Source organism: Dermacentor albipictus, chromosome 6 (assembly GCF_038994185.2).
Source record: "Dermacentor albipictus isolate Rhodes 1998 colony chromosome 6, USDA_Dalb.pri_finalv2, whole genome shotgun sequence".
Lineage (NCBI taxonomy): Eukaryota > Metazoa > Arthropoda > Arachnida > Ixodida > Ixodidae > Dermacentor > Dermacentor albipictus.
The window spans coordinates 135,132,840-135,154,175 of record NC_091826.1 but is presented as its reverse complement, the minus strand read 5'-3'; the positions used below and the strand labels follow the sequence as shown (position 1 = coordinate 135,154,175).

Sequence of the window (21,336 nt, the reverse complement as noted above, 5' to 3'; positions counted from 1 at the left end):
ATGGTTACCGGACAACGAAACACATGGTAGTGACCACGCTCCAACGTACGTTAAAATCGATGGTATACGCAAGTCACACTCTACCACAGTTCTTCAACGCATCGACTGGCCTAAACACACGTTGCTCATGGAGGGGAATTGCCAATAGATCCAACAATGTCCACCTGGCAACATCAAGGAGCTCATTAACGACGCTGCTCGAGAAGCCACAAGAGTTTTTAGGCCTATTCCTAAATTTTCTGAATTCGAAGCAGAATTGGAGCGGCTTCGAGCTATTCGCCGCCGCGTGGAACGAAGGTACAGGCGCACCAAGTCGATCTACGACCTAAGGGAGGTGAGACGCATACAGAAGAAGATCCAACGTCGGATCAACTTCCTGCAGTCTCTAAGATGGAAGACTTTTTGTGATTCCCTTGATTCGCATAAATCCCTATCACATGTATGGAGAATGGTGCATAGTCTTCGAACATCACCACAACAACGCCGCCCCTTCAAATGCCTGGCTCTCTGCCAAGGTCACCGAGAGATCGACGTAGCGGAGGATTTCTGTTTAAGGGTAGCGGGTTTACCATCCTCGTTTCGCGTACAGGACCCCCTTGACGTTCCGATCTCGCGGGCTCACGTATGGACAATCTGTTTTCCATCGAAGAGTTACAAGCGGCGTTGGCAGCGTGTAGACGTTCCTCATCGCATGGGCCTGACGGGGTGACTTACGCAGCTCTTGGCAACCTCGGTCAAACAGCCTGGCATGCTCCTCTAGAGGTGTGCAACAATTCATGGCGGGAAGGAGTGGTTCCAGCTGGATGGAAGTCCAGCTGCCTTGTGCCTCTGCTCAAACCAGGTAAATCATCCCTAGATTGCTGTCCTAGCATCCCATTGCTCTGGCCAGTTGTCTAGGAAAAGTGATGGAGAGGATGGTGCTTACACCTCTAGAGTAGTATCTAGAACACTACAAGATATACCCTGATGCTATGGCAGTCTTCCGACGCGGACACTCTTCAGTAGACAACGTCATAGATCTTGTCTCATCTGTTCAACACGAAAAAAGCCTAAGGAGACTGTCAGCAGCGATGTTCCTGGACGTTAAAGGCGCTTATGACAACGTACCACATCGAGCCATCCTGGACGCCTTGGGCGATGTCGGCGTAGGGGGACTTGTGTTTCGATGGATATTCAGCTACTTGACAGACAGGTCATGCTTTGTGCAAACAGAGGATGGGGCGTCATCACAACGCAATTCCTACCGCGGAGTACCACAAGGCGGAGTCTTGAGCCCCACTCTATTTAACCTCGTGCTCATCGACCTGGTTCACACCCTTCCACAATCCGTCCATGTGTCTATCTATGCAGACGATATATGCATTTGGTCATCAGGAGCGACGCGTCCACAGTTGCGCGCCAGACTGCAAAAAGCGGCCACACTAACATCCAGCTATCTTCGAGCACGAGGTTTGGAGGTGTCCTTTCAGAAGTGCTCTATAGTCGCTTTCACGCGCAAAGCAATGAGACAATACGTTGTTAGAATTAATGGACAGCCTATTGCCTACGAGAAGACCCACCGTTTTCTAGGAGTAATAGTAGATCGAGACCTCTCCTGTAGTCGTCACGTCTCTTACCTAAAAAGGAAACTATTGATGATAACAGACGTGCTCATATTTCTTGCAGGAAAGTCATAGGGTGCGTCTGTGAGTGGAATGCTCCAACTGTTAAGCACACTGTTCCTGGGTCTCCTACGCTACATCTTACCTGTACTAGGCGGGACCGGTAAGACCAACCTCCGAGCCCTCCATTCTGTACAAGCTCAAGCTCTGCGAATTTGTCTTGGCCTTCCCAGGTGTGCATCTACGGCAGCAACAATAGCCATCAGGCATGACCACCCTATCAATACGTATATTCATGTCGACTCCTTAAGGGTGCACATCAGGCACTTCGCCCGACTTCTATCGCATCATCTCGCCTCCCTTCCTGCCGCTCGACCTCGTTCAGCGTTTAGCAGAATTATTGCCGCCAACCACGGAAGTTTACCGTCAAACTTCACACCTGCAGCATGACCATCTCTACCGCTGTGGTGCCTGCATCCACACGAGGCCCTTTTTGTTATTCCCGGCATCAAAAAGAAAACAGAGATGTCATCTTTCGCCCTCAAACAAACCGTCCTCTCATTCTTAATGTAAAACACAACGAACGTATCCACGATTACACGGATGGTTCTGTCTGCTCTAAATGTTCAGCAGGAGCAGTGGCACTTCCCGCTCAATCTGTCACTATCAAATTCAAGACCTCTCACGTTACATCATCGACGGCTGCAGAACTCGCAGCTATCCGTGCTGCTCTCCAGCAAATCACCACATCAAATCTAAATCACCACATTCATTGTCCATCTTTTGTGATTCAAAGGCAGCTCTCCAGTGTGTGGTGTCCCCTTTCAACCACGGACCACGGACGTCATCACTTCTGCCTGAGAATTTAAACAGCTGGCACTCTGGCACGCTCTTCAGTGGGCACGGGACCAACGTTGGCAGCGTTGTGCTTAATCGGCACGTTTTTGCGATGCAGGCGGTGTTATCGCTAGCCCTTGCTTGGCTCTTGTCAGCTCCCCGAATCCCGGACCAGCCTTACCTCACCGTTGCCGAGCTTCGACTACAACCATGGCTCCTACCCCGATGGCCCATTTCTGGTTTCAACTTCCGTCGCACAGCTCCCGCCAGTCTACCCAGCGCCATCGTCAACGTCATCACTTCTGCCTGAGAATTTAAACAGCTGGCACTCTGGCACGCTCTTCAGTGGGCACGGGACCAACGTTGGCAGCGTTGTGCTTAATCGGCACGTTTTTGCGATGCAGGTGCGTACACGGTTCTTGCTATACACTAAAAAAACTGATGAACTCTGCCTGATTGTATTCCCGTGCCCACGGGTGTTGTGCGAGTCGTTGCTCGAGTGCTACGCAATGTCGATTTTATTGTTATGCGCTGGAGACATTGAATCTAACCCTGGACCTAACACACGTACTGTCGCCTTATCTGAACTTGATGATTTACCTGATGATCCCGCAGACCAAATGAAGATCATGTTTAAACTGCTTAAGGACGTACACTCTCGTTCACTACAGTCTTCTAAGTGTCAAACCGAACTTGTTTCAGATGTCAAAGCCATTAAAAACGGACAGAAAAGCATACAAACTGAGTTAGCAGGTATCAAGAAAAGGCTTGACGATTTAGAAGAAAAATCAAAATCCCTAGACCGTTTCGACACTAACCTAACACGCATGCAAGACAACGTAGATAGCCTCGCTGCTCAGAACAGCTCCTTATTATCGCGTCTGGATGATCTGGAGGACAGGTCTCGTCGCGATAATTTAATATTTCATGGCCTTCCCGACTCGAAAGAAACCTGGCAACAGACAGAAGAAAAACTAACCTCAGTACTTAACGCTGCTCTTGGATCTTTTCCCAGTAGTTCAATTCAGCGAGCCCACCGGCTCGGCACTTACCAAGCTAACAAATGTCGCCCGATAATTGCTAAATTTACTAACTACAAAGCGAAAGAATCGGTACTTTCATCACGCGCGCAGTTAAGACCTAACAACATTGCAGTTAATGAGGACTTTTCACCCGCAACTCGACTAGCCCGTAAAAAACTAATTGAGTTTGCGAAATCACAACCAGACTCGCCACAGTTTAAACTCAGCCACAAGAAACTGCTACTCAACAACAAATGCTACATGTACCACTCTAACTCGAATAGTATTCAGGAAATGCCAAGACGCAACGTCGGCCTAAACCATGTTTCAGCTGCCTCGCAACACGTTCCTACCTAGGGACACGTGAGGGGCAGTGGGCATGCGCAAAATAATCAAGTCAGCATCCTTTATACTAACATCAGAAGTGTTCTGAAAAACCGTGACTCATTATCATCCGCAATTGGCACGTGTTCAGCCCATATAATAGCTTTAACTGAAACATGGCTCTCAAATGACATTCAAGACTCAGAACTGTTTCATGATAGCAAACAATTCACGATATACCGCTGTGACCGAACAGAGCGCCGTGGTGGCGGCGTACTTCTTGCCCTTTCGAAACGCATCCCATCGTCACCCACTCACATCAGCACCAATCTAGAATCAGTGTGGGCTACAGCAACTCTGAACCATCAAAAGGTAATTTTAGGCGTTTGCTATCGTCCACCTTCCTCGTCACCCGCATTTACCAACGAATTGCATGATATCATTAGTACCATTACGACAAAGTTTCCTTCTGCACCTCTTTTCTTATTTGGTGACTTTAATTTTCCTATTATAGTTTGGAACAGTGATATACCTAACTTATTATCTTCTTCTTCTGATTCAAAAGATTTCTTGGGTATTTGTACTACATTTTCATTAACTCAATTAGTCACACAAGCGACGAGATTAACATCCACTTCCGCAAACATTCTCGATTTGATCCTAACCAATCGTCCCGATTATGCCTCTACCATCCATTACTTACCGGGTATCAGTGACCACTTATTGCTAAATATTCATTTTAATACTGCGTTTGTGAAACTTCCGAAGACTAAAAAAATAATTAGAGACTACAAGAGAGCTAACTTCGAAGCAATAAATAATGAACTCAGTCTATTTCTTAACATATTCATGAGTGATTTTGAAAATCGTAGTGTGCAGTCAAACTGGAACATGTTTTCGGCAGAGGTAAATCGCTTAATCAATACACACATCCCAACCCGTACTATAACATGCAACCCGCGCGCGCCTTGGTACAATAATCATTTAAAACGACTATCCAACAAAAAAAGACGACTGTATCGTTCCACGACGCAATCACCCACTGACTCACGTTGGAAAGCCTACACATTAGCATCTAACACCTATGTAGCCGCACTCAAATGCGCTAAAGAAACATTCTTATCAACCACATTACCATCTATGCTGATAACTAACGTAAAAAAATTTTGGCGTGTCATACATCCACCTTCCGATGATTCTATCACCCTTAACACTTGCTCTGGTAACCCTGTGCCGAAAAACCTATGCGCAACTCTCCTGAATAATAACTTTGTTAAAAATTTCTCGTGCACAGTTGATATTGAACTACCTATCTTGAATGACTATAACTTCTTAACTATGCCTCCAGTGACTGTTGAAGTTCCCGGAGTTATTCGACTAATAGACTCATTGAAGATGGATTCGTCACCCGGCTTTGATAACATCAGTGCTAAATTTCTGAAAAACACCTGCACTTATAGTTCCCATATACTAACCAAAATATTTCAACAATCACTCAACACATCTACTGTTCCATCAGAATGGAAAATAGGAAAAATAATTCCTTTGCACAAATCTGGCAGCAAAACATCACCTACAAATTATCGCCCGATATCATTAACCAGTACCTGCTGCAAACTGCTAGAACACGTCATTTTTACTAAAATTGCGGATTTTCTTGAATCTAATTCATTTTTTTCGTCATCACAACATGGTTTTCGAAAATCATTCTCATGTGAATCACAATTATTAACATTTACTCACAAACTACACCAAATACTTGACTGTTCTTCTCTTGCCGATTGCATCTTTTTAGATTTTTCGAAAGCCTTCGACAAAGTGTGTCATAAACTTTTACTTTATAAACTAAGCAAATTAAACCTCCATCATAACGTTCTCAAATGGATTGAGTCATTTCTCGCTAACCGTTCTCAGTTCGTAACAGCTAATGGCCATGACTTACCTCATAGCGACGTTCAGTCCGGTGTGCCCCAAGGTTCCGTCCTGGGACCTTTATTATTCCTTATCTACATTAATGACTTACCTTCAGCAATAACCTCTGACATACATTTATTTGCAGATGACTGTGTAATCCTTAGAGAAATAACTAACGAACACGACATCTCCCTGCTTCAGGCCGATCTCAATAACGTCAGCAAATGGTGCCGATTGTGGCGAATGGAACTCAATATTAACAAATGCAAATTTCTGAGAGTATCCAGATCTAACGATAATCTGCCTGTGTACTACTTGAATAATGTTGCTTTAGAATCTACTAACTCATATAAGTATTTAGGGCTACATATAACATCTAAATTAACATGGAATCATCACGTCGAATACATAATTAATCAAGCTAACCGCTTGATGGGATACTTACGCCGTAACTTTTCTCATGCTCCCACTCCTTTAAAATTACTACTTTATAAAACCCTGTTACGGCCAAAATTAGAGTACGCTGCAGCTATATGGGACCCTTACCACGAAAACCTAATACATTCCCTTGAACTCATCCAAAACAACGCCACTCGTTTTATTCTATGGAATTACTACCGTGGTGCGAGTGTTTCTTCAATGAAATCGAATCTGGGTCTTCAACCACTAGCAACACGTCGAAAAATTTCCCGCCTTTCATTTTTTCATAAGCTGTATCACCACCCTACACTTCACCCAAAATTCATATCGCTACCATACTACTTATCTCACCGTACAGATCATCATCATAAAGTTAGAATTGGTACATGTAACACGACACACTTTTTACACTCATTTTTGCCACGTACGTCGAAAGATTGGAATGAACTTCCTTCTGACATTGTTTCCATTAATAACAATGATCATTTTCGAAAAGCACTAGCTAACAATATACAATAGCAAACATTTGTACGAACTGCTCCTGGTGTTTTCCTTTTTCTTGTTTAATGTTACTTTTATATGTCAAGTTCTATTACTGCATTTTTCATACGTATAGCTAACATTGTATAATTAGCAAATATTGTGTATAAGCTCATGATTTATTTCCTCCTTATTTGTTGTATAACCCACTCCCCTCCCTAATGCCGAAAGGCCCTGAGGGTAAATAAATAAATAAATAAATAAAATGTGCAATTATTCGCAGACATCCTACTACTGCACCATTACGCAATCGACAAGGGACACAAAACCATCTACCAGTGGATACCGGGTCACTGCGGAATTTTGGGAAGCGACAGTGCGGATGACGCTGCCCGGTCGGCCCATGATGGTGTCCACATTCTTCCCATACCGCTGTCAAGAACAGATGTAGCCACAAGTCTTCGCTCCCTCGCACGCGACCTTACGCTTATTCTGTGGAATACCAGTGAATTCACGAACACAGGTCTTCACAGATTGGATCCAAGTTTGCAACTCCGTCTTCCACCACGGTTGCCACGAGTGGAAGCAACACTTCTGTGCCGCATATGGCTCGGCGTGGCATTCGCGAACTAATATTCCTTCCGCATTGGAATGCCCGACAGCCCTGCTTGCGACACCTGCGGCTGCGACAAGACGGTCGCGCACCTCCTCTGTGACTGTCCCCGTTACAATGGGCAAAGAAAAGTCCTCGTCATGCTCGAAAAACTGGACAATCGCCCCTTCACAAAAGAGAATATTCTAAGACACTGGTCCAGATGGGTTTCGGCACTCAAGGCCTTAAGGGCTTTGCTCAAGTTCTTCAGGACAAGTGAATTGTGCGAATGCCTTTGACTATTGTTGCGCGTAACATCGCGTAACTGTGTGCATTTTTCTTGTTTTTTTCTCTCTTCCTTCACCTTTTATTCCCCTTACCCCTTTCCCCAGCACAGGGTAGCCAGCCGGTATTTAGACTGGCTAACCTACCTGTCTTTCCTTCCCTTTTGTCTCTCTCTCTCTCCCAAGGCTTTCTTTACTTCTTGCGGCGTTACTTGTGGGATGTAAAATTCCTTTAGGCTATTCCCTCTTCCATTATCGTCATGGTTGCCACTGGTGCCGTATAAATCTCTGTAGAAATCCTCGGCCACCTGAACTGTCTTATACACATTAATATTGACATAGCTGGCTTTGTCGCTTAACGCATACATCTGATTCTTGCCTATTCCTATTTTCTTCTTCACTGCCTTTAGGCTTCCTCCGATCCTGACAGCAGGCTTAATTCTATCCATGTTATACCACCTTATGTAAGCTATCTTACGCTTGTTGATTAAACTGGAAAGTTCTGCCAGTTCTACTCTAGCTGTAGGGTTAGAGGCTTTCATACTTTAACGTTTCTTAATCAGATATTTCGTCTCCTGCGATAGCTTACCGGTATCCTGTCTAACGAAGTTACCTCCGACTTCTAATGCACCCTCCTAAATGATGCCCTTAAGACTGTCGCTCATTTCTTCAACACTAAGGTCCTCTTCCGGAGTTAAAGCCAAATACCTGTTCTGTAGCTTGATCCGGAATTCCTTCGAACTCTAATTCCCCATTCGAGTCACATCACATGAAGACAACTCACCCTCAATACCACCCGAGATTGACCAGTTATAAAAAGAACCTCTCAAAACTTCAAATACAATAAACAATTACTACCTTATTGTAGATATATAAATGCCAAGGATAGTTACAATAACCATAAGCTTTATCACTAGAAATAAGAATAAAGTAGTGAAATGTACAGTAGCCATAGTAGGTTCAGTGAAATTTACTTCGAGAAATTGGCTGGGGCTTAGCTAAGGTTAAGCCTGGATATCTCGAAGCTAAATGATTCGGGGATGCTTATGGTTTAGCTTATGGTTATGCTTTATGATTGAGCCTACGGTTATGCTGGCGGTTTAGCTTACGGTTATACTTTATGATTTAGCCTATGGATATGCTTACGCTTTAACTTATGGATATGCCTATGGTTTAAGTTATGGATGTGCTTGCGGTTTAGCTTATGGTTATGCTTTATGATTGAGCCTATGGTTATGCTGGCGGTTTAGCTTACGGTTATACTTTATGATTTAGCCTATGGATATGCTTACGGTTTAACTTATGGATATGCCTATGGTTTAAGTTATGGATGTGCTTACCGTTTAGCTTATGGTTATGCTTTATGATTTAGCCTATTGTTACGCTTACGGCTTAAATTATGGATATGCTTTGGTTAGCTTATGGTTATGCTATACGTGTGCCTTGTGTAGTTTTACAAATCGCTTATCAATGATATATACCATAAGTTATGCAGGAATATTAAACTTCCTTATTGATCATTGTTCGGCACATTGTCTTGCGATTTCTGTAGAGCCATAAACAAGCTCTGTATCGGTAGTATCACTCGCTTCTCTTTCCATGTTGAATGCGCACGCCTATTCTCTGGCAAGCGCTTATATAGTCGGCCTCCGCGGTAAACACGCGCTTGCGGCGAATGTCAAACGATGACGCATAGCGCGCGGCAGTGGCCACCTGCGCCGACTCCGAGCACGCTTACGGAGCCAATTTCGACATACACCGGCTCGCGAAGCGCGGTGCTGACTAGCGTAGGGAAGCTTTTCGTTTCAAAATACTGCCGACCACTGGCACGATATCTTTGGGCAGGGTTCAGTCATACAAGAAGAAACATGCATAGCAGTAGTAATAAGTTTGCCTGCGTGAAACCTACAAAGAAATTCAAGGATAAGAAATATTGTTCAGCCTCCGTGTGCTGATACAATGAAGGCAAATTTATTAACAAATTGCGTAATCACGCGTTCGTGGGCAATATCACATGAGTTTGTAGAACAAACGAGCAGAACTGAAAACGAAGGATAAGTACGCAGTCGGGATGCTCGTGGTTAATTTGTTCTGTTCTAGCGATGAATGCAGAAGCACTGCAAGCTACTTGCGCCATTACCTAGCACGTGATCCCCAACCAAAAAGAACTATTCAGTGCGAGTACAAAACGGACATTTATTACGAGTGTCACAATGCAGACTTTTGATCGCGTTTCATCCCGATTGGGATCGAAATTCTGGCCGCATTGGGCTTCCTTTCTCAATCTGCGGACGAGAGCCAATCGCGGTCGAAAATTTCGATCTAGAACGGGCTTAATCGTGATCAAAAGCGGCCGTACGACAGTGGTGTGACTCCGCGCCCACCTTTTCTGAGAGAATGAACCAACTAGGCCATCCAAAGTATTATTTACATGCCTGCGCCGAACACTGATGCGTAGCAGAACTTAATTCTCTACAACTGCAGGTGCTGTCACGATTGAGTGCCCGTAGGCTCCGCCTGAAGTACACATACTACACTCGCACCCAACACATGTTGTTCTGTCCTTTGAAAAAATTACGCGAAAATTTCTGCCAGAGTAACTCACCAGAAAAGCGCGACGCTGAACTGGACTACCTACGTACCTCTTTTATCAGCAGTCCATGTGCCTTGCATTTGCCCCTCTGTTTGAAGGCGAAGCGCTGTCACGATGTGCACTCTGGGCACGCCATTGCATCTAAGTAATGGATGGACGTTGTTGAGGATAGATTCCGCCGAAAGAAAAAAAAAACGTCCAGTTAATCACTGTTCAAGCCGAATGGAAGCTTTTTTGTCCTTTGCCACGAATAACGGCCATCGTAGGCTCTGTAAGCGCACAGTCACAAGAAACACCGATGTTGTAGGCCACTGCAGCCTTTCTCGCGCATGTTGCGTCGCCTTCAGTCCAGACGTTCACTTTGCGTGGATGACCATAAAAGTACATGAAAACAAGGGAGCGCGGAAACTAAACGCAGCCGAAACAATCTAAAAATACGCAACTTCAAGGCTGTCACGCTGAACACGCACAGCACCCGGCGGCCCACCGCGAGACTCAGCAACGATAGCGCCGGCACGCGTTGGTGTAAATTATTGCAATTACGGATTGGTTTTCAAAGCATAAAAACAAATCTTGTTTTAAACTACCAGAGTACATTGCCTTCTAAGCTGTGCATATTACGTTACCTCTAAGCCATTTTCTGTGTTAACGGGTAGTTTCACTGGAAATTTATTCGCGTAAACATTAGCTGATATCGAATTAAATGGAATGACAATGGTGGTCTCGTAACTGCGCGTAACATTATATGACTGATAAGTGAATTCGTTTTCTCTCTCTCTTTTTTTTTACTTGGACATTCATTTGTGAAAAAAAGGTGGCCCTTCCTAATAGTATAAGGTGCTAAGATGCTTGCGAGTTTGTCTTTTCTTTTATGTATCGAGGAGAGACAGAGAGAACAAAAAGTCTTAATTGGCCTTTTAAAGAAGTTCACAATGCTCGCATTTCTGAAGTGTTATGCTGAGGCAAATTTTAAATCGCTTGGACGAACGACAGATACAGAAGCACTTGCATATTGGCTTTCTAAACGTGGGGAAGTATAGACGAAACCTCGAAATTTCACTTCATAGAATTACGAAAGCATACGAGAGTGTGAGCGCCATTATAAAACCAGAGTCTCAAAGAGCTGCTGGTTTACACTACCGCCAAGACTGGCATCACGAATTGCAATGGTTGGTAAAATTCACCAACGCAGAAAAGATGTGGCCGATAATGAGAGAGCTGGTTCGTCGTGCTTAAAAGGCTGCGCTTTTCATCTATAGTTGGCAAAGATACCAGGAGCACGATACTGCGATAACAAAAGAAGTCTTTGCAGGTTACTCTGCAATTGGCATCCTAAGGACATGAAACTTGTACGTTTCATTGTAAAGTGCCACTAAATTATTCCAACACACCATGCCAACTCAAGACAATTAGGCAGAGGTCGTCGAAATTAATTTGTCGCCATGCGGAGTTTGCTCGTAGGATTAAAGTAACGAAATATTATATGCGTAGAAATTTTTAGTATAGTCCGTGGTTAGCAGAATCTGGTTTGATAAACTGCGCGCAACATCAATCTTGTTGTGGTTTATCCAAAACGATGCAACTATCTTTGCCTAATTGTGGCTTCTACGCCTAAAAATTGGTTTTGAGGTATAAAACTTAGCGTAGCAAAAATGATAGGTGGCGCGAACTACAAGGCACTCTGCCGGCGCTCTTGTTCATTTGGAATAAAGCAGCGACAAACACCGTGCTGATCGCTCCTGGTATCATCTTTTTTATTTCTTCCATGAAACACGTCCTTTAGCTAGGGTCATCTTTGTGCTTCAGTGTTGTGTGTGCAATATTTTGGCACTGTTGACTTCCTTGGGGTCAATATACCTCTCCTGCACCAGCAACTGCTGGTGTTCGGTTCTCGAATGCACCGCGCCTCGGTTGTCTGCTGAAGCATCGAAGGCGAATGTCAGGAAGTAGTGTGGCGTAGTATGCAAGAAATATTAAGTGCCGAAATGCATTTCCGACAATCATTACTGGTGACATGAGAACTGAGGACGTTCGTTTACAGACAATAAGACTGAATAGGCCATTTTTGTAGCTGGATTATTCGAGTCTGTATCCATTAGGCTTGAATAAACACACGCGCGCAACCGACACTCAGCAAAAGTCGGCATCGCTCAACAAACGGAAACAGGAGCGAATTAGGTGCACCGCATGCTGTCCCGTGCAGACCCGTGTCGTGGCGTCCAGTGCCCGGCATCGCAAGTGTGCCAGCTGGACGAGCAGCGCAACCCGATCTGCCGCTGCAACGGTGCCTGCCCCGGGGATCTGCGGCCTGTTTGCGGGTCTGACGGACGCACCTACCCCAACGAGTGCCTGCTCCGAGTCGAAGCATGCCGCTCGCGCCGGTCCCTGCGGCTCGTGTATGCGGGTGCCTGCTCGCAAGGCCTGAATCCCTGCGGAGACCTGCAGTGCCCGTTCGAGTGCTCCATCGACCGATTCGGAAAAGCCTCGTGTACCTGCCCGCCTCCTTGTGAACAGGTGAGTCTGAATTTGCTTCGTGCAATTAAGAAATGCCGAGTTAGCTGCGCAGCGGAACTTTCGATTTCACCTTATTCTGGAACGCACGGGACAAAAAGTGATTCTGCCTGCTGCTTGAGCAATGCTACGACCCAGTCGAGGTGTACGGAGACACTACTCGGCGCGCAGGTGCTGAGACCCGTTTGCGGCTCGGACGGCAAGACGTACGACTCAGCCTGCCATCTCCGGCGCGAGGCGTGCCTGGCGGGGGACGCCGAGCTGCGGGTCTCGTACGCGGGACCGTGCGACGCCGCCGCGCCCTGCCACGGCTTCCGCTGCCCGCCGGGCGCCTTCTGTGCGCCCGACGCTAGCGGCCAACCGTCGTGCCGCTGCCCGCCCTGTTCGGAGGAGTTCGAGCCCGTGTGCGGCTCGGATGGAATCTCGTACCCTAACGAGTGCAAGCTCAGGCGCGAGACCTGCCAGCGGAGTACAGCCCCGGGAGGCTCCGCGCTGCCTCCCGTGGCCGTCGCGCACCCTGGGCTCTGCTCGGACCCGTGCGACGGCCGCCAGTGCCCCTTCTATGGTGTCTGCGAGGCAAGTACCGTTTCTCAAAGTGACGCCTTTTTTGGCGGGTGCTGCTATGATGGTCTTGCCGATGGGCTTATCGCTACACCACCAGATGGCGCTCGCCTCGGAATGCTTAGGTGACGATTGTCCTGAGCTTTTGAGAAAGGTTTACTTAGAAAATGCGGTTTGCGTTTAATGGGAAAGGATGAGGAGCGAGGAGAAAGTTATTATCAACAGGGCACTGAGGCAGGGCGCCCTTTAGCCCCACTGCTGTTTATGATGTACATGGCGAGGATTCCAAGGGCGCTAGACGGAAGTAAATTTGGGTTTAATCTCTCATACAAAGAGACGGATGCAGTAGCAGATCGGCAGCTTCCATGTTTGTTTTACGCGGACCATATTATATTTCTAGCTAGCAAGCGAATTGGTACGCAACGTCTGGCTAATATCTGTGCACAGAAAGGCGAGAATATAGGTCTGAAATTTAGCGTTATAAAATAAACTGTCGTGGTACTCAATGACAACAGTGAACTGGCAGCGTCAATTCAGGCTCAGGAAATACCTTGGCAAAACATTATAAATACCTTGGTCCATAGATAAACCAACGCAATAAATATATTTAAACACAGGAAAAAACAATAACAGCAAAGGGCAGGAGAAATGGGGATACAACAGGTACGAGGTGCTCCGGCTTATGCGGAAAGGTGCGATGGTTCCATGACTTACATTAGGAAATGCGGTTGTTTGCTTTGAAGTCAGGGGTATAATAAGGACTCGATGGCAAGTAAAGGCCAGTGGGATGCCTGCCATTGGGCACTCACGGGAAGGCTACAAATGAAGCTCTGCAGGGTGATATGGGCTGGAGAAGTTTTGGAGTGCGAGAAGCTCCGAGTAATATTTATTATGAAGAACGACTGAGAAATATGGCAGAAAGAAAATGGCCTGAGAGAGTGTTCAAGTATCTGTATAGTAAAAACATTGATTCACAGTGGAGGAAAATAACTAGGAAACTTACCAGAAACTGTTCTACCGGTATGTTCAGCAACACAGCAAGAGAACGTCAAGCGGAAAGTCATAGTGGCTGTGATGGTCTCATGGATGGCGGCAATGGAAAAAAAAAAACACGCTATGAGTAACTACTTAGGGGGAAAAATGAAATCAGGGAAGAAAAAGATTATAATAACTCATAGGGAAGCTCATTACTTTTCGAAGTGAGATCAGGATGCGTTGGAACACGCACTTGTAAAGTGAGATACAAGGAAGAAGCAGCATGTGTTTGCTGCGATAAAAATCTAGGAAAACAATGGAGCATGTTTTATTAGAATCCAAAATATTTGCCGAGTAGTCGATTTAGGCACATTTGGTCTCTGGGTTCAGCCAGAGCAGTTGGAAAGTAAGAATGTCCGCAGTAGAGATGACTAAGGGGCGATTAGAAGATTAGTGGAAGAAAAGCAGGCAAACGAGATACAATGGAGGCGCACAAAGAAAACTTCCCAACAGGGGTTCAGAAAATTTTTGGTTTGTTTTTCTTTTCTTTTTGTTTTTTAACATAGGTGGGACATTCGGCAATGTCATAACAAAAGCTTCGTGGCGCAGCCCACCAAAGGGCATCCATCCATCCGTCCGTCCGTCCGTCCGTCCGTCCGTCCGTCCGTCCGTCCGTCCATCCGTCCATCCGTCCATCCATCCATCCATCCATCCATCCATCCATCCGTCCGTCCGTCCGTCCGTCCGTCCGTCCGTCCGTCCGTCCGTCCGTCCGTCCGTCCGTCCATCCGTCCATCCATCCATCCATCCATCCATCCATCCATCCATCCATCCGTCCGTCCGTCCGTCCGTCCGTCCGTCCGTCCGTCCGTCCGTCCGTCCGTCCGTCCGTCCATCCGTCCATCCGTCCATCCATCCATCCATCCATCCATCCATCCATCCATCCATCCGTCCGTCCGTCCGTCCGTCCGTCCGTCCGTCCGTCCGTCCGTCCGTCCGTCCATCCATCCATCCATCCATCCATCCATCCATCCATCCATCCGGGATGCGCAGTTTGTGCGTATGCCCTGTGCTGTGCTTGCTTTCTTGTGCGACAAAAATGCAGGTGCCGGGCTGTGGAAGTCGCGTGCTGGTCTCTAATAGCGTAAACATGAGAATCGTCCATAGCCTGCAAGAGAGCGCTTGGAGCTGGCGTCTCAGTAGCGTGCTGGTCGCGTATGCAGAAGGGGCACGTAAACAGGCACCAGCGAAATAGCTCGGAACCGTGCACTCTGAATCGAGGACAGCCAGGCCAGAAAGAAGCGTCGCGCGGAACAGGAGCGTCTTCGCTACGCAGTGAAACGTGGTGCAGAGAGTAAATGTATGTATGCAATTTATAGATTCAATTTTATAATAAAAAATGGAATTATGTACAGCCTCACAATTAAATTACGTTTAACGCTTCTACCACAATGCGATGTGCCATGCGAGGCAGTGTTAATGCTCAAGTCTCAAAAATTAAGAAGAATGACGCACAACAACGCCTCAAGCAAACACGTTCGGTGGACTACGCAGACAAGCAGCACTGGTCCACGCCAGGTAACGTTTAGTGTGAATTCACCACTCTCTTATTGTACTAAACCCTGAAGAAATTACACATTCGCTGCTAACATCACCGCTAATTATCGTCAATCAAAGCAAACAGCAAACAAAGCCGCGCTTACATCGATTCCCATGGTGCTTGGGATCCGCATATTATTATTTTTTTGCTTATTCCTGCACCTCATGCATCTGGTGTTTGCAATGCGCCAGCATTTTTATCACAACCCAACGAGAAAACCCGTCCGTCCGTGCGACATGTCAAGATAGGGCCGCTAGCAGCGAGCGAGTTCACCTTCGTGCTGCTTCTCGTTTCAACGCCAACGACGCGGCGAGAATGCAGCGCCCACGGAGCTATCAACACTCGGTGCACTCCGCCCACATCGCAAATTGCTTTCAAGATAGGTCCACGCGGCCGCCGCCGGTGCACGGTTGATAACGGTTAATTATGGTTTGCATCGAGAGGAGGCAGCGTCATCGGTCACGGCTACGTATTAGGTCTACCAAACGTTACACTGTTCAGTTACACCACGCATCGGCCATTGCACGCCATCCACGAAGCATGAGCATCATCTAAACACACCATCATATAACATCAGTGATTATTGCTACTACTCGCATCTTCTTCGTCGTCTCCTGCTGGTCTCAATTAGCATTTGGGTGTTGCAGCCGCGCTTTTCTGTGTCACGATTTTTTCGTGGTGTTTCTTACAATTAAACGAAACGCAGTCAGTATAGCGTACGAAGAACAAAAAACAGGCGATTAGTAGCAAATGCTTACGCATCATTTAGATAACTTCCACAAGAGATTCTACGCTAAATTTTTTCACTTTTTTGTTTTGCAGGCTGCAGTATGTATTGCTCTGGGATTTTCCATTTTATTTTCACTATCAAAAGAGGCAGTGTTCAGCGCATTGCTGTGGTTAGTACTCCGGTTGCTGCGGTGACAGCACAAGTTGGAGACCAAGGGCGTTCTTGGTGGGGAGACGTCTCTCGGGACCTCCTGCATTTCAACTGGTCTTCCGCTGGGCGTGTTCTCTGTTTCCTAGTTGTGCATACAAATGAAGATCTCTCGGAAAGAGCTATTCATTCTTTGGTTCTGAAAGCAACCGCATTGACTCGTCAGAATAAATAACGAGCCAAGAACAAAGAAACCATAGAACAAGACAGACATGCCCAGACCGATGGATGGACGGACGGACGGATGAATGGAAATATTGCACGATGGGAATGGTGATAATGGCACGGCCAGGAGAGAATGGCGACGACGGCATAACCGATGCATGATAGCGTCTGTGTGACGACAACGCTACGGCGAGGGGGACGTTACAATAATGGCATAATCACGATTGAATGGCGACAGCGTGATTGCTGTGGAATGACTAACAAGGAATGACAACGACGGCATGAAGATAATGGGATGACGATATTGAAGGGATGATAATGGTGATATTGCAGCGTGATAATGATGGCGTGACGACAACGATATGACGATGGCTGTGTGAAGATGGCGGGATGACGATAGTCACTTGTCGAAGCTTTAATGATGACGATGGAACGACCGCAACAACCCAGAGATGGTATGACGAGCAATGCTTGAGGATGACTACATGACGACGATGAAAGGAGGACGATTGCGAAACCACGACTTGGTGACAATGAGATAACGATGAACGTATAGTGACAATTGTGTGACGAAGACAGTATCGCATAAGCTGTGTGACAACGATGGCGGGACGATGGTACCATGACTGGAGTCGGATGAGGTAGCTTGAGTGACGATGTTGGCACAAGGACGACGATGGTCTGACAATGCTGGCATGATAGCGACTGACGATTACGGCATGACAAGGGCGCCATACTCAGGACTGGGGCCGCTTCCTTTCTTAATATACATTTCCGATCTTCCACTGTATGTATCTTGTCATATTCGCGTGTTCACTGACGACTGTAGGATCTGTCGTAGGGTGACTGACACCTCTGACCAAGCATCTCTCCAAAATGACCTCAATAACGTGCAAAACTGGTGCAACAGTTGGAAAATAGCCTTGAATCCTAACAGGGGCCAATTTATTTCAATTTTCCGCCGTCATAATCCTTATCTCTACTGGAAACGTACCAATGAAATCATTTCCAGCCTATAAGTACTCAGGCATAACCCTTTCCCATGACTTTGCTGGAATGCGCATGCCACTAACGTAACTACGTCATCGAATGAGACCCTTGAGTTCATGAAACGTCACCTTCGTGATGCTCCACAGCCCATTATACTACTCGAATACAAATCATTTGTCCGACCACAACTCGAATATACCGTGGCCATCTGGAAACCTCATCAAACATACAGCGTCAATGCACTCGAGTCGGTTGAGAACAGTGCGACTAGACTCATCCATTCTTCACCTTCACATAGATCAGCATTTCGCTCTTAGAGGCAGAATCTAGCTTGACATCTCTTGTTTTTCGTTGTCTTATCGCCATACTCCTTCTCTGTCACAAGTTTTTCACAGCTCGCATGACGAGATTAATGTCACAAAACTAAACATTACATTACAAAACTTACATTATACCACCATCTTCACGCATCTCAACGCGCACCAGCCATCAACTCCAAGTTTCTCGTCCTCCTACACGAACTTCCACTTTTCAAGCTTCAGTGTTACAACGAGCATCCAAAGACTGCAGTGGCCTACCCTTCAATGACGCTGCCATCGCATGTAATTCAGAATTTCTGGAAACTGTTCTAATTTCTATTTCACTCTAACCCCTGCCTTTTCTTGTGTATACTTGTCAACCGCCCCTTATATAATACCACGATAGGGGTCTTTAAGGTAATAAAATGAAAATGAAAAAGATTGAATCAGAGCAGTATGTATACAATACCAAAAGAAGAAAGATTATAAATTATACGGTTTTACGCGTCAAAACCACTTTCTGCTTATGAGGCACGCCGTAGTGGAGGACTCCAGAAATTTTGACCACCTGCGGCTCTTTAACGTGCACCTAAATCTAAGCACATTGGTGTTTTCACATTTCGCCGCCATAAAGAAGATAGATTGAAGTCGTTTGAACCACGAAAGCTGTATGACGACGACGACATAACGATAACTGGATCACTTTAGTGAAGTCATTGCGATGATGAAGCGACAGGGTGACGACGACGGCATGACACAAGCCTAATGACAAAGCTGGAATGGCGGCGATGCGGCGACCACGACGGCATCATGACCCCGGCACCATATATGTTGGCCAAAGCTATAGACAACTTGTTATTAGGAAGCGCTCGTTCTGTCTGGTCTTACTTACCTGTGTCCTTGCGTTTTTTTGTGGCTTAAGTCAAATATAAATAGACAACTTGGGTGACTGGATCAGGGTAAAAAGCGTGACGACGATGGCATGACGAGATTAAGACCACGAAACTAGAATGACGACAACGGAACGACCTCGAAGGCATAGCCAACAGGAGCACATGGCTAATTATCCAAGAAAGCAGACAACATGGATCAATAGTCGGGTCGGCGTAAGAGAACAGACAGACAGACAGACAGACAGACAGACAGACAGACAGACAGACAGACAGACAGACAGAGAGACGGACGGACAGACGGACAGACGGACAGACGGACCGACAGACAGACAGACAGACAGACAGACAGACAGACAGACAGACAGACAGACAGACAGACAGACAGACAGACAGACAGACAGACAGACAGACAGACAGAGGTCAACGGACGCTGTCAACCTTTAACACCCAAGCTCTGTGAGCAGGACTTTTTGAGGAACTATCCAACATTGTTTGGGATATCATCGGCCTTGTGAGATTAGAAGAACTGGCGAGGCTTACACAATGTTGACTAACGGCCATGTCCTCTGTCATAGAGGAATCCCAGATAAGAAGCAACACGGGGTAGGAATCCTTATTCATAAAGACACAGCTGGCAACATTGACAAATTTTAGAGCATTAGTGAGATGGTAGCAGTAGTCGTAATGAAATATAGTAAGACGTATAGATTAAAGGTGAGCAAGTGAGTGAAATAACTTTCTTATATAGATTTATGGTACTACAAGCCTAGATTAAATGTAGTAGAAGCTTACGCTCCAACATCCACTCACGAGGATGATGAAGTAGATCAGTTTCATGAATATGTTGAATTACCTATGAGAAAGGTGAAAAGTCAGTAAACTGTAGCGACTTCAATCCAAAAGTCGGAGAAAAAAATTGAATTATGCGGTTTTACGTGCCAAAACCACTTTCTGATCATGAGGCGCACTGTAGTGGACTCCAGAAATTTCGACCACCTGGGGTTCTTTCACGTGCAACTAAATCTAAGCACACGGGTGTTTTAGCATTTCGCCTCCATCGAAATGCGGCCGCCGTGGCCGGGATTCGATCCCGCGACCTCGTGCTCAGCAGCCCAACACCATAGCCACTGAAGAACCAAGGCGGGTAGGAGGGAGAAAGCAGGCAGGTGAACAAGCAATTGGCAACTACTGCGTCGATTCTACGAGCGCTAGCGGAGAGTTGCTCATTGAATTCGCAGAAAAGAATACGCTGCGATTAATGAACACATTCATCAGGAAGCGTACCAACAGGAACTGGACCTGGCAAAGCCCCTAATGTGGAAACAAAAAAATGAAGTTGATTTCATTCATTATGCCGATCCCAGCATAGACCAGGATGTAGAAGTGTTAGGTAGGTTAAAGTGCAGTGATCATATGCTAGTGAGGGCCAGCATTCGTCTCAACTTGAAAAGAGGAAGAGGAAAATTGGTGAAGAGGAAACAGACCAACTTAGATGAAGTAAGTGCACAAGAAGGCAAATTCAGGCTGGCACTTGCAAACAAATAAGCAGCTTTAGAACAGAGAGATGAAGATGACATAGAGGTAATGAATGAAACCGTAAATAGGCTAGCTTCAGAGGCAGCAACTGAATTGGGAGGCAAGGCACCGAAGCAAACAGAAGGCAAGCTCTCTGAAGTAACAAAGAGTCCAATGAAGAAGCGACAAAGAATGAAAGTGTCCAACTCAAGAGATAAGATAGAATTCGCGGAACTGTAGAAACTGATCAACAAGGCCAAAATAAGGGATATTATATATGATAACGTGAGAAAGACTGAGGAAGCCGTAAAATATGGACGCCACCTGAAATCACTGAGAAGGAAACTTGGTGTAGGACAAATCATGTTGGATGCACCGAAAGATAAGTATTGTAATATCATCAGCAATTTGAAGGTGTAGTAAAAGCAGTGGAATAATTCTGTACTGACCTGTACAGTACCCACAGTAGCCACGATACCTCAGTTCAAAGCAGTAATAAACAGGTTGCTGGGACTCCTGTAACTAGTGGTGAGCTCAGAAGCGCCTTGCAAGACATGAAGCGGGAAAACTGGCAGGAGAAGACGGAATAACCACCCATTAAAGGAAAGATGGAGGCGACATAACGATTGAAAAACTTCCGGCTCTCTATACGAAGTGTCTATCGACTTCAGGAGTCCCAGAAAACTGGAAGAATGAAAACATTGTACCAACCCACAAAAAATGGATACGTCAAAGAAGTGAAAAAATATAGGCCCATTAGCTTACTTCAAGTATAATATAAAATATTCACCAAGATAATCTGCAATAGACTAAGGGAGGCTTT

General features: G+C 45.9%; 1 protein-coding gene across 2 annotated transcripts in view; it reads left to right on the top strand.

The window, feature by feature from the left end:
• LOC135902239 (agrin-like) overlaps window positions 1-21,336 on the top strand; it is a 615,148-nt gene that overhangs the window by 403,912 nt on the left and 189,900 nt on the right. For both annotated transcript variants that reach the window (XM_065432212.1, XM_065432210.1), the window contains exons 5-6: window positions 12,271-12,581; window positions 12,750-13,154. In XM_065432212.1, the coding sequence (XP_065288284.1) occupies window positions 12,271-12,581; window positions 12,750-13,154 (716 nt within the window). The remainder of the gene's footprint in view (window positions 1-12,270; window positions 12,582-12,749; window positions 13,155-21,336) is intronic.